General features: G+C 42.8%; 1 protein-coding gene across 12 annotated transcripts in view; it reads left to right on the forward strand.

The window, feature by feature from the left end:
• The window catches only part of LOC143296960 (46 kDa FK506-binding nuclear protein-like), a 30,690-nt gene extending 18,994 nt beyond the window's left edge, over positions 1–11,696 (forward strand). For 3 of the 12 annotated variants that reach the window (XM_076609019.1, XM_076609022.1, XM_076609031.1), the window contains exons 9-13: positions 1,849–1,974; positions 3,445–3,600; positions 7,022–7,151; positions 8,694–8,742; positions 11,547–11,696. In XM_076609019.1, coding sequence (XP_076465134.1) covers positions 1,849–1,974; positions 3,445–3,600; positions 7,022–7,151; positions 8,694–8,742; positions 11,547–11,625 — 540 coding nt within the window. In that variant the 3' untranslated portion in view covers positions 11,626–11,696. The remainder of the gene's footprint in view (positions 1–1,848; positions 1,975–3,444; positions 3,601–7,021; positions 7,152–8,693; positions 8,743–11,546) is intronic. The other 9 variants (XM_076609026.1, XM_076609029.1, XM_076609020.1 and 6 more) reach the window with 5 other exon arrangements.
• Positions 11,697–13,470: the final 1,774 nt, after the last annotated feature.

The following is a 13,470-nucleotide window of genomic DNA, read 5'->3' on the forward strand; positions in this document are numbered from 1 at the left end:
TGTCGTGAGAGTAATGCCACTGATACAGCCAGAAATTTTTTTTAAAAAGACAAATGTATAAACTTATTAGTAATGTATAATCAGATGTGGTTACTCAGTAAATGTTTGCATAAAATACAAGGTACTCTACTTGAAGCTAGTGGTATCTGACTCAGCTTGGCTCATGTTCATTGGATTAAAAAGAAAATTTTTTCTGTGGTTTGTAAAAGATATTTAATTATGCTACGGATTTTTGCATCATGTTCTGTCTTTGATATGGTTGATGTGTTTTGAGTTTGTACAGATGGCTGGCAAACTCAGTCCAGAACGATATAACAAAAACAAAACAAAAAACAACTTGAGAATGAGAAAGAAGACCCTGTTCTTATGTATGGAAATGTCTCATTGTGCCTTTGACATTGATCTGTGTCAGTTGCAAAAATAAAGAAATCACAACTAAGGACATATTTGCAACAAACTACACAAACAGAGCCACCGTGGCAGAGGTGGTTAGGTGTTGGGGTTTTTTGATCCAGCGTTCTTCAGTGATCAGGCCCTGCTTTGGCATGATTCTGTGTCCCTGGGAAAGGCACTTTACTACAGTTTGCCTCCCTCTGTCCAGGTGTGACTGGGTACCTAAGGTTAAAACAGTTGGTGGAGAGGACTGAGCCCTGCCTTTTTTTTTCTTTGTGTGTGTGTGTGTGTGTGTGTGTGTGTTCAAACACACACACCTGTATCATTATTAGTGAATCACACTTCATCAGTCATGCACGTCATTGTCTGTCACAGTCCAGGTTAAAACAGTGGGTGGAGAGGACTGAGCCCTGCCTTTTTTTTTCTCTGTGTGTGTGTGTGTGTGTGTGTGTGTGTGTGTGTGTTCAAACACACACACCTGTATCATTATTAGTGAATCACACTTCATCAGTCATGCACGTCATTGCCTGTTACAGTTGTAGACAACAAATCAGCGTTCTTGGCCAGATGTCACATTCACCACTGACAATGGAGTAAATGTTGATATGCTTTGTTTTGCTATGATTTGCACCTGTGTGTTTTGAGACTGGTGGCGCCTGTGTCGATTTACATATTTTCTTATGTCACTTAGTCTTACATTTGTATATTTTAGCCAGTATCATGTGAAACTGTGTTGACTTTGTAGACTTTGTACATGTTTTACGACACTTAGTATTATAGGGATCAGGTTCGACATCGGTCATCGGTCATTGACGCATTTAATTTTGAAATGACCTATTGTTTTTCAAGTTGCCAGGTCACATGACTTATTGTTTTTATGACCAGTCGGTCAACCAAAGTAACCATCTTTCTCTCTCTCTCTCTCTCTCTCTTTAACGATCGCGATCGCTTTGTCGTCTGCTCCTACAGGAAATGACTATAAACTGTTTATTAAAATACGGATCCGTGACGAAACGAAATCCGAAACGAATCTTTATCGCTGCCTTTCGCGAGCTTCGGCGAGAAGAATTGGCGTTTCCACATTGCATTTTCTGGTCAGAAATCAATGACATTCTTAACTTCTTTTTTTTTTCTCGTCAATGAATGACCAGAATGGCCAATGTATTACATTTTCCTTTCATTTTGTGCATTATTAAAGTTTGAAAAAGCCCGGGACGGGTGATATTTGACCTATTGATTTTCAAAATGACCTATTGATTTTATGTATTAGATTTGTATATTTTAATTGTAAAGTGCGGTGAGCCCCATCTGAGATGGGTGTACTACGCTATATATAAGCCTGCATTTTATTATTTATTATTATTATGTCAGACATTCTCTTGCCAGTGGAGGGTTTTCTCTGAAATCCAATGAAATCTTTAAATTAATGAAATAACTGTTTGTCACTTTGTGCAGCAGACGATTGAGGTGAGCGCAGCTGGTGACGCCCAGAATGGTGATGCTGCCACAAAGAAGAAGAAGAAGAAAAAGAAGAAAAAGAACAAAAATAAGGAAGACACTGGTGATGATCAAAATCAGCAGGTATGGTGATTGATAGATGTTGGAATGATTGATGAGCGTGGGAATGATTGAATAAGTGTGAAAACTGTTGGTTAGGTATATGTGTTTTGTTGTTGCTTTTTTTTTATTTTTAATTTTTTTTTATTGATATGGATACTTATATAGCGCCTATCCTGTGTCTGAGACCAAGCTCAAAGCACTTTACAAATACGGGATCATTTACACTTACCTTTTTTTTTTTTTTTTGTTAATTTACCCCGCCATGTAGGCATCCATACTCTGTTTTTGGGGGTGTGCATGCTGGGTATGTTCTTGTTTCCATAACCCACCGAATGCTGACATGGATTACAGTATGGGGGGGGGGGGATGTGCAAATATCAAGTATGACTGTCTTCTTATTGCTAGAAATGTAGAAAGCTTGCTATTATTGTTTCACAATGTGTTTCTTCTTCTTCTTCTTCCTTTTTGTTGGTTTAATGTCTGTTCACCACATCAGTGTGTGTGTATGTTGCGACTGTCGTCTTAATATAGAAGCGAATACTGGCCTCTACACCCCAATTTGTTCTTTGATCAGCTTCAGACCCACCCAGTCTGTGTTCCCATATGCAGTCAGCCACAGCTCTTTTTCTGTGCAGTGTCAGTGAAGGCCTGGGTTCAATTGCTCTTTATCTGAAGTTTGGCTGGAAATTCAAATTAAGCGTCTAGTCTTTCAGAAGAGATGAGAAACCGAGGTCTAGTGTGTAGTACACACTTGGCACACTAAAAAAGAACCCATGGCAACAAAGGGGTAGTCCTCTGGCAAAATTCTGTATTAGAAATCCACTTTGATAGGTACACAGAATATGCATGCAATCAAGTAATGACTAAGCTTATTGGGTCATGCTGCTGGCCAGGCACTGGCATAGATATGGTGTAGCATATATGAATTTGAACACAGTGACACCACTTTGAAAATCTTAAATTGAAACTAAGTTTTATCTTTCACCCCTCTGAATCAGAGCCACGCATGCTTATGAACAACAGATGTGTGATTGTTTGCCTCTGCTCAAGATTCAGCGCTGTAATAAGTACATGTTAAAAATAAAATAAAATAAAATAAAAACAGGGGGGCAAAGGGGAGGCTACCTACTTCTGGGAGGTTATCGGCTGTACCTACTTTCATTTTCTCCGCATAGGCGGATAGTAGTTTGCACAGGACAGGAATGTCAGACCCCTGCCGGAGTCTGCACTAGTGGATCACGGTATGTATGTTATTTAAATGTAATTTTAGATAGAAAATTTCCTTTTTAATTTCTGTATGATAGTTCGCCATGTCCGACCATAATCATCAGAGCAGCAGAGGAGGCAACTGCTATCCCAACTATCGGGGCACGAATATTGAATGATGATAGTGGAAAGTGTCATGCCCCAGTTACATCCCCCTGTCTCTCGACCAAGAGGTCTGTGGGACAGTCAGCGTTATCACTGTTGTTGTTATTATTATTATTATAGTGGATTTTACAGCAGCAGAGCAGTCCGGAGAAGGTGCCTGAGTCAGCCAGCCCCAAGCCATCGCCAGCGGTGGGCAAGAAACGCACAGTGGCTGGGGGCACCAGCGTGGAGGATGTGAAGATTGGACATGGTCCAGAGGCCAAGCCCGGAACTATGGTATGAAACAGAGAAATCTCTCTCTCTATATATATATATATATATGTATATATGTAATAGTTCTTTTTAGCCCCCAGTTTGTAGTGATTGTGTGTGCATGCACTGGTGGGTGTGTTCTTGTGGGGGAGGGGTTGGAGGGGCATGTGTGTATGTATGTTTGAATGTGTGTGTGTGTCTCTGTGTGTGTGTGTATACATACATACATACATATATACATACATACATACATACATACATACATACATATATGCACACTATATATATACATACATATACACACATAATACACTATACATATTTCTATATATCTGTCTATATATCTATTTATCTGTGTGTGTGTGTATATATATATATATATATATATATATATATATATATATAGTGTGTGTGTGTGTAGAGTGTTTATTATGTGATAGTTTGCTGGGTACATTTTTGGATGTATAACATTGTTTTTTGTATGTTTCTTTGTAAAGTCTTGTGTGCTGAGGTAACCGACTAATCCAGTCAGCCCTGCAGGTGTCTTGTTCTGTTCTGATGTTGTGACAGGTCATGAGTGTGTGTGACTGCCTTGTGTGTTTTTGTGTGTGTATGGCTGAGTGTGTGTGTGTGTGTGTGTGGTACTGTGTGTGTCTGGCTGAGTGTGTGTGTGTGTGTGACCGTGATCGAGTGGTGTGACCATTTCAGATGTGTGTGTGCGACTGGGTGTGTGTCACTGGGTGTGTGTGTGTATTTGACTGAGTGACCGAGTGTGTGTGAATTCTGCAGGTGTCAGTGTACTACTACTGCCTGACAGTGCACTACTGATGTGTGCAGGTGTCAGTGTACTTAATGACTGGCTGTGCAAACTTGCTGTGTGCAGGTGTTTGTGTACTTAATGACTGGCTGTGCAAAATTGATGTGTGCAGGTGTGTGTGTACTTTTGACTGACTATAAAATTGATGTGTGCAGGTGTGTGTGTACTTCTGACTTACTGACTGCAAAATTGATGTGTGCAGGTGTATGTGTACTTTTGACTGACTGACTGCAAAGTTCATGCGTGCAGGTGTATGTGTACTACTGACTGACTGACTGCAAAGTTGATGCGTGCAGGTGTCTGTGTACTTCTGACTGACTGCAAAATTGATGTGTGCAGGTGTCTGTGTACTTCTGACTGCAAAATTGATGTGTGCAAGTGTTTGTGTACTTCTGACTGACTGCAAAATTGATGTGGGCAGGTGTATATGTACTTCTGACTGACTGACTGCAAAATTGATGTGTGCAGGTGTATGTGTACTTCTGACTGACTGACTGCAAAATTGATGTGTGCAAGTGTATGTGTACTTCTGACTGCGCAAACTGTTGTGTCCTTGTCTATGTAGTAATGGCTGACTGTGCAGAACTGATGTGTGCAGGTGTCTGTGTACTACTGACTGTGCAACACTGATGTGTACAGGTGTCTGTGTACTACTGACTGTGCAAAACTGGTGTGTGCAGGTGTCTGTGTACTACTGGCTGTGCAACACTGCTGTGTGCAGGTGTCTGTGTAATACTGACTGTGCAACACTGATGTGTACAGGTGTCTGTGTACTACTGACTGTGCAAAACTGATGTGTGCAGGTGTCTGTGTACTACTGACTGTGCAACACTGCTGTGTGCAGATGTCTGTGTACTACTGACTGTGCAAAACTGGTGTGTGCAGGTGTCTGTGTACTGTTGACTCTGCAACACTGCTGTGTGCAGATGTTTGTGTACTACTGACTGCAAAACTGGTGTGTGCAGGTGTCTGTGAACTACTGACTGTGCAACACTGATGTGTGCAGATGTCTGTGTACTACTGACTGTGCAGAACTGATGTGTGCAGGTGTCTGTGTAATACTGACTGTGCAACACTGATGTGTATAGGTGTCTGTGTACTACTGACTGTGCAGAACTGATGTGTGCAGGTGTCTGTGTACTACTGACTGTGCAAAACTGGTGTGTGCAGGTGTCTGTGTACTACTGACTGTGCAACACTGCTGTGTGCAGATGTCTGTGTACTACTGACTGTGCAAAACTGCTGTGTGCAGGTGTCTGTCTACTACTGACTGTGCAACACTGCTGTGTGCAGGTGTCTGTCTACTACTGACTGTGCAACACTGCTGTGTGCAGGTGTCTGTCTACTACTGACTGTGCAACACTGCTGTGTGCAGATGTCTGTGTACTACTGACTGTGCAACACTGCTGTGTGCAGATGTCTGTGTACTACTGACTGCAAAACTGGTGTGTGCAGGTGTCTGTGTACTACTGACTGTGCAACACTGCTGTGTGCAGGTGTCTGTCTACTACTGACTGTGCAACACTGCTGTGTGCAGGTGTCTGTCTACTACTGACTGTGCAACACTGCTGTGTGCAGGTGTCTGTCTACTACTGACTGTGCAACACTGCTGTGTGCAGGTGTCTGTCTACTACTGACTGTGCAACACTGCTGTGTGCAGGTGTCTGTCTACTACTGACTGCAACACTGCTGTGTGCAGGTGTCTGTGTAGTACTGACTGGAACTACTGACTGTGCAAAACTGATCTGTGCAGGTATATTTGTACTGGCTGACTGTAAAACTACCGAATACAGATGTCTGTGTAGTAATGACTGACTATACAACACTGCTGTGTGCATTCTAGTCCAGGGCAGATACAAAAATGGTCCAAATGTGAGCAGTGAAACCGTTCTTTTTATGATGAAATAGAATAAATCATACTGATTACACTGATAAAAAGTTTACCACTGTAGGTGGGCGGGAACATAATTAGATTTTGATTTTTAATAATTATTTTTCACACTTCTGGCTGTAAGACTAAGAGAGAGCGTTACAAAGAGTAGCAAGGCAAGAGCATGCTATGGTTATGTAAGCGCGGTATAAGGGGTCAATAGAGGAAAGTGTGACATTTGACTGGACAGAGCTCCGACAATGTTCATTGAAGCAAATCTGGCTAATACTTATTTAGATATTGTACTTACGAACTAAATGATGCCATGCTGCCTTCGTAAATTCACCTTTGCAATCAGTACGAAACCGATTTCATTCTTTATGATATATCATGACTGTGCAGTATCTGTTGTCTGCCGCAGTGTCCTGCCCACAGATCGGCATCAGCGCGGCAGCAGTCAGTCAAATGTACTGTACCGCGCTGAATGCTTTCCTCTAGCGGCCTTTATTCCGCACTTGCGTAACCCTCGCATGTTCTTGCCTTGCGACTCTTTGTAAGGTGCTCTCACACGGACAGAAGCAGTAAAACCACACAATTCTTGACATTAAAAATCAAAATCTAATTATGTTCCCACCCCCCTGTAGTGGTAAATTTTATATCAGTGTGATCAGTATGATTGATACAATTTTATCGTATCGTTTTGTTGCACCCATTTGGACCTAACGCAAATTTTAACCTAAATTCCCTGGCCTGTGCAGGTGTCTGTGTACTACGCGGGTACCCTGGCCAAGAACAACAAGCGCTTTGACTCGTGCCTGAAGGGCAAACCCTTACGCTTCCGCCTGGGTCGCGGGGAGGTGATCAAAGGCTGGGACACAGGGTTGATAGGTCAGCGCTGCTCCTGTTCTCTGTGTTTGTGTCACTGTGTGTGTGTTTGTCACTGTATCTGGATTGTTTACACTCCTTGGGCTTGCCTGCCAGCGCAACATTCTCTTATTTTTTTCCCCCTGCCCCGTCGTCTGCACTGTATCATAACAAGCCCAGGGGATGTAAGCAATCTTCAAACTTTCCAGAAGACCAGGAGAAACAGTAGGTTGTTTCCCTTCAACCATCAACTGTGAGTTGTTGATGGAAATTTGGAACTGACAGTGAAACAGAAGGATGCCAAGTCATACATCCTCAGCCAAGCAACGGGTTAACATAACGCATGTGTTTTATAACTGATATCCTGAGGTGTTGAACATGGATCCGGTCTGACATGAGACTCTGAATTAAAAGTAGTCTTGATGATGTTTTTGTATTGTATTACATTTTGTCATGACATTTCTCTTTGTGAAAATTGGGCTGCTCTTCCCAAGGAGTGCTCATCACCACAGTGCAGTGCCTCCAATACAATATATAATTATGTGTGTGTGTGTGTGTGTGTATTTTTTTTTTATATATATAATTATGTGTGTGTATGTGTGTATTTTTTCCCCCCTCTCTGCAAGTGTCCATAATTTTGGGCCTATAGCGTATGGCATCGCATAAGGCACATGCCCTGAATTGAAAGAAAAAAGTTATTTTTTTAACTCTTATAAGGCGCGCACATCCAATAAGCCGCATCATCAGTAAAGTGAAAGTCCTCTGCTATGGTTCTGCAAACAGCAGATGTTTTCTGAGTTGTGATGTCATCTTTGGAAAACTGTATTGGAATCCGACTTTTCATCTGCTTGTTGACTCAGCTCTGTTACTCCGTTCATCTGCTCTGTAATCTGCTGCTTTCTTTTTTTCTTTTTATAACACTTTTTTGGTTTTTTGGTTTTGTTTGTTGTAGATTTTACTGCCTTCAGTCGATAGTACACTCTTGTAAAACCCCAATTCATTGAATTTCGATCAGAATTCAGTCTACTAGACCTGCTTTCAGTCCCTTCAGCTAGTTTGCTTGGCATTCTGCTCTCAATAAAAGTTCAGTTCACTTCCTGTTTCTCAACTTTCACTCCATAGATTTTTCCCCCCAGCTCAGACACTGCTCTTTTCCCATGGCCTATGGGTGAACTGTGATCAAGTTCAGTTGAAATTTGTTGTTGTATGCAGTTCAGTTTCAGTTTGATTTGATGGTGAACATGAACCATGTTGAATCAAACAGTGGTAAGACTGAAGTGTTGCTGTTCAGCGTGATCGTGAACATTTATTGTGATCAACGATATTGTCATATATATATATATATATATATATAAAGTTTGTACTGTCAGGTGGTCCCTTGTGGTGGTCATGATTTAGTTGGCAGAAACGAATAGGGTGCATACAGCTGATAAGACGCAGGGGTCAGATTTGAGTGGAAAAGTAGCACCTTATAGGCTGGAAATTACGGTACTTGTTTTACTATCCGAGTGGATTTTTTCTGTACGAGCTCACTTCCACTGGTGATATTATTTTTCTCTTTGACAGGAATGAAAGTGGGTGGCAAGAGGAAGATCACAGTTCCACCATCCCAAGGGTAAGACTTTTTAAAAAAAAATTTTTTGTTGTTGTCCATTGCAGTCAGCAGTTTTCTTGTGACTGTAGCATAGATAATGGAATGTGTGTGTCTGTGGCCAGTGGTTGTGTGTGCATGTCCATGTTCCCTGCATCTGTTTCTGTTATGTTACATCAGGATTTGAGGCACCTTGGCAGAATCTGTCAGGCATTGGACTTACTCAGTTATCACTGGTTCGGTATGATTTTGTGTCATCAGGGGCAGGCACAGTGTCATCAGGGGTAGGCACAGTTTGTGTCATCAGGGGCAGGCACAGTGTCATCAGGGGTAGGCACAGTTTGTGGCATCAGGGGCAGGCACAGTGTCATCAGGGGTAGGCACAGTTTGTGTCATCAGGGGCAGGCACAGTTTGTGTCATCAGGGGCAGGCACAGTTTGTGTCATCAGGGGCAGGCACAGTTTGTGGCATCAGGGGCAGGCACAGTTTGTGGCATCAGGGGTAGGCACAGTTTGTGGCATCAGGGGCAGGCACAGTGTCATCAGGGGTAGGCACAGTTTGTGTCATCAGGGGCACAGTGGCATCAGGGGCAGGCACAGTTTGTGTCATCAGGGGTAGGCACAGTTTGTGTCATCGGGGGCAGGCACAGTGTCATCAGTGGTAGGCACAGTTTGTGTCATCAGGGGCACAGTGGCATCAGGGGCAGGCACAGTGGCATCAGGGGCAGGCACAGTTTGTGTCATCAGGGGCACAGTGGCATCAGGGGCAGGCACAGTGTCATCAGGGGTAGGCACAGTTTGTGTCATCAGGGGCACAGTGGCATCAGGGGCAGGCACAGTTTGTGTCATCAGGGGCAGGCACAGTTTGTGTCATCAGGGGCAGGCACAGTGTCATCAGGGGCACAGTGGCATCAGGGGCAGGCACAGTTTGTGTCATCAGGGGCAGGCACAGTGAATGTCATCAGGGGCAGGCACAGTGAATGTCATCAGGGGCAGGCACAGTGTGTGGCATCAGGGGCAGGCACAGTGTGTGTCATCAGGGGCAGGCACAGTGTCATCAGGGGCACAGTGTGTCATCAGGGGCAGGCACAGTGTCATCAGGGGCAGGGGGGCAGGCACAGTTAATGTCATCAGGGGTAGGCACTTTACTACGGTTATGTTCACTCCATTCAGGTGATAGTGGGTACCTGACTTTGGTTACTTACTAACGCCCATCGCTCCCGGTGGAGCATAGGCCATCGACGACCCCTCACCATCGCACTCTGTTCTGGGCTGTTCTGGCCATTCCAGTCCAGTTAGTCCCTTGTTGTTTCAGCTCTGCCTCGGTGTCTCGCCTCCAGCTGTTGCGAGGCCGGCCTCTCTTCCCCTGCGGGTTCCAGGTCCTTTGGTTGGGGGAGGTTAAAACAGCGGAAGGAGAGGATTAGGCCCCGTCTCCCTAGCTCAGACACCGTGGATGTGAATTCACCACGCTGGTGGTACTAAAAGGCTATGGGACCTTTCAACTTTTGCATTGTGATTTTATGAGTGCTGTGGACTGCGTTGGAGTGTTTCCATTCGGATTCCAGTGCACAGCTTTCAGCTTCAGCAGACAGTTAACAGAAAATGTGATATGGATCGATTGATAACAGTTTTGCTGTAACTGTGTTGATAGAAAAGATTGATTTGATTTTCATGCTTGGGGTGGTTAGTGTCCCCACTGGAGTGTTTGCAGCTTTTATTATGAAGTACAAACTTCATTTAAGTTAATGACCTCTTTATATAACTCTTTCTATAAAAGCAGGTGTGTTTTCATGGAATGCAACAAAACTGAGAAATGATTCAAATTCTGCAGCCTGCATATGTCTCTCGATGGGTACAGTTCAGTTTTCTTGCGCAAGGTGTCGCAGCGTTTGGACAAATCCATATACGATACACCACATTTGCTAATCAGATGCCTGACCAGCAGCTTAACTCAACATGCTTTAATCAGGGAAAATAAAATAAGATAAATGAATGAATAACTAAGTAATAATTATTTTGTGGTTTCTGAACAAAATATGCGGTCTTTAATTGTGAATAAAGAAAAAAAGGGAGTGCATGTGCAAGAATGCAACTCTGTTGATGAGTGTTGCTTAGTGACTTCTTCTGTGGGCTGCAACTCCCACGTTCACTCGTATGCACACGAGTGGGCTTTTTACGTGTATGACCGTTTTTACCCTGCCATGTAGGCAGCCATACTCCTTTTGTGGGGGGGTGTATGCTGGGTATATTCTCGTTTCCATAATCCACCGAACGCTGACATGGATTACAGGATCTTTAACGTGCGTATTTGATCTTCTGCTTGCATATACACATGAAGGGGGATCAGGCACTAGCAGGTCTGCACATATGTTGACCTGGAAGATCGTAAAAAATCCCTGCATATCAGTTAGAAAGTTGTCTCAGAAAGAGTTAGACATTTCCCTCACATATGATCTGTCTTGTGTGTAACGTGCTAATTTGGGGAAAGTAGGTTGTGGTCGTCTTTGTTCGTGGGCTGTCACTCCATTGTTCACTCATATACACAGGTGGGCTTTTTTATGTGGGGCTGTTTTTAACCCCCAACACTCTGTCACTCAATTCAGTTCATATCAAGTTTATTGCAGACAAATTTTCAGGTTTCAGCTAGTCAGAAATGTTGGAGAGAAGAGAAAATATGTATTGCAATGTTATGTCATGCTGTGTAGTTAGTGTGTGTATTGATACATTTATTTATGGGTGGATGTACAGACAGGTGCATTGTTTTGTAAATCAAAAAGAATAAGTCGTTTTGCATTTAGGTCATGCTTTGTTTGGGTCTGGTTGTTACAGGTACGGCAACACTCGACAGGGACCCATACCGCCAGGCAGCACTCTGATTTTTGATGTGGAAATGAAAGCTGTCAGCTGAAAGGGAACAGAGAAAATATGGTTTTAAGCTTGTTTTTATAAATGGAGTAAATAAAGTCTGTGTGAATGATGCATTTTATCACAAATGTTTTTGAATGTCTCTCTCTGCATTTCATCTGACAGCCTCTGGTCTGGGTGTTTGTCTTACTGAGGTCTTTATATGACCAAGGCAGCTGAAGTTCACTCCCTGTTGGCAACTGAGCTGGATTTTGATCCCCCTACAGTGGTTGAGGGGAGGTGGTGAGAAAAGAGAAAACAAAATTATTTGAGCTCAGCCACCGACAAGGAGCATACTTACACCAACGCAGTCGTGTGTAAAGAGAAGGGGGATTCTGGACCACCACATGGGAAAGGTGAGGGGTGTTGAGAGAAGCCCCTGAGTGGCTGATCAAACAGCTTTGAAGCCTCATTTACAGGCCTTGGACCTATAGCTTAGCTAGACAACTTACACATTGCTATACTTTAGTTGCTTTTAGCGGTGCTTTGACAGTTAACAGCAAATGTTGGTTGGAGATCTGTCACCCTGCCTGTTTGTTGGTTCATATCCCAGTGAACAAGTCAGATACACAGGATTTTTACAGTCCTTACAAGTCTTGACATTTTGAAATTCTCAAGTAAGGCTTTACTTTCACGCTTAAGTCCTATCAAGTCTCTTTAAGACCCCCCCCCCACACACACACACACACAAAATCATGAAAGGCGACACATCAGATATTGCATCCTAGAAATATTTAATTTTCAAAGTCTGATTTTTTGAGAAAGCATGGTATCACCGGCTGACATAAGTGTTGCTGGTTCAAGTAAAATGCCAAGGAGATTTGCTGAAAGAGGAAAAATAATAGGGACTGGTTGATCAGTTTTAAAAGATAGGCAATGAATCATCATGATGTGCAGATTGCAAGATATCCCTCCTTTTGTCTTTAATGGGTGAAGTCCTTACAAAAGGAAGAGATGTAGGTCCTTAGGACAATCAAGATCCTAATATGGCATTACCTGAAGTAACCTGGGGACTGTGATAGAGTAAACCATCAAGACACATCGTATACGTAGACTCCATTTTCCAAGGATGTGCAGGCTTGTACAGAAAATGAGAGAACCTCTCCCAGTCTGAACTACAAATATAGATATTTCTTGGATCTTCATGTCTCCTTTTTGTTGTACAAAACAGATGGACTGGAAGGCAATCTCTCTCTCTTCCTGACCTCTTCATTTCAAATAAAATCATGTCATTTGATGCCAAGGAGCCTGCGTGGACATTTTGTGTCGGAGGCATCCAATGCTTCTCGAATGTGCTGTTCAGTTTCCAATATTCAAAGCTATAAATGAGTGTAAAAGGAAAATCTGAGTTCTAGAATCTCGAAGGAAAATTTCTTGCTGCTCCATTGTTTTGCTCAGTCAAAACATACTGCTGCCTTTCTGATCCGGCATTTCAGTTCATGGTCTTAAGTCAGTGGTGCTGCTACTGATATGCAAAAAATCATAAATGGATTCATTAAAATCTTTATATTTTTTAAATTTCAATGCAAAACTGTTGAGTAATGAAAGATTTAAACTAAAATGTGGGTAATTTTTCACCCAGGAGATACGGCGAAAGTTAAATTTCTTACTGCATGGCACTAACCTGTTGCAAAAACTGAGAAACAGTAATTGAGAATGATGTAAGAATATCATTTTAAAACTGTACACTCAATAATGAAATCATCCAAATGCTACCTTTTTGTGCGTAGCCCACGACTGCTGTCTGTCTGCCTTCGCCAGAGTTCACCGAAGACTGACGAAAACTAGAGCGGCACTTCTGAACATGCGTAACTGAACCGGATGTCTCTCACCCAGTCCAGGATGAGGG

The sequence above is a fragment of the Babylonia areolata genome, chromosome 22 (assembly GCF_041734735.1).
Source record: "Babylonia areolata isolate BAREFJ2019XMU chromosome 22, ASM4173473v1, whole genome shotgun sequence".
NCBI lineage: Eukaryota > Metazoa > Mollusca > Gastropoda > Neogastropoda > Buccinidae > Babylonia > Babylonia areolata.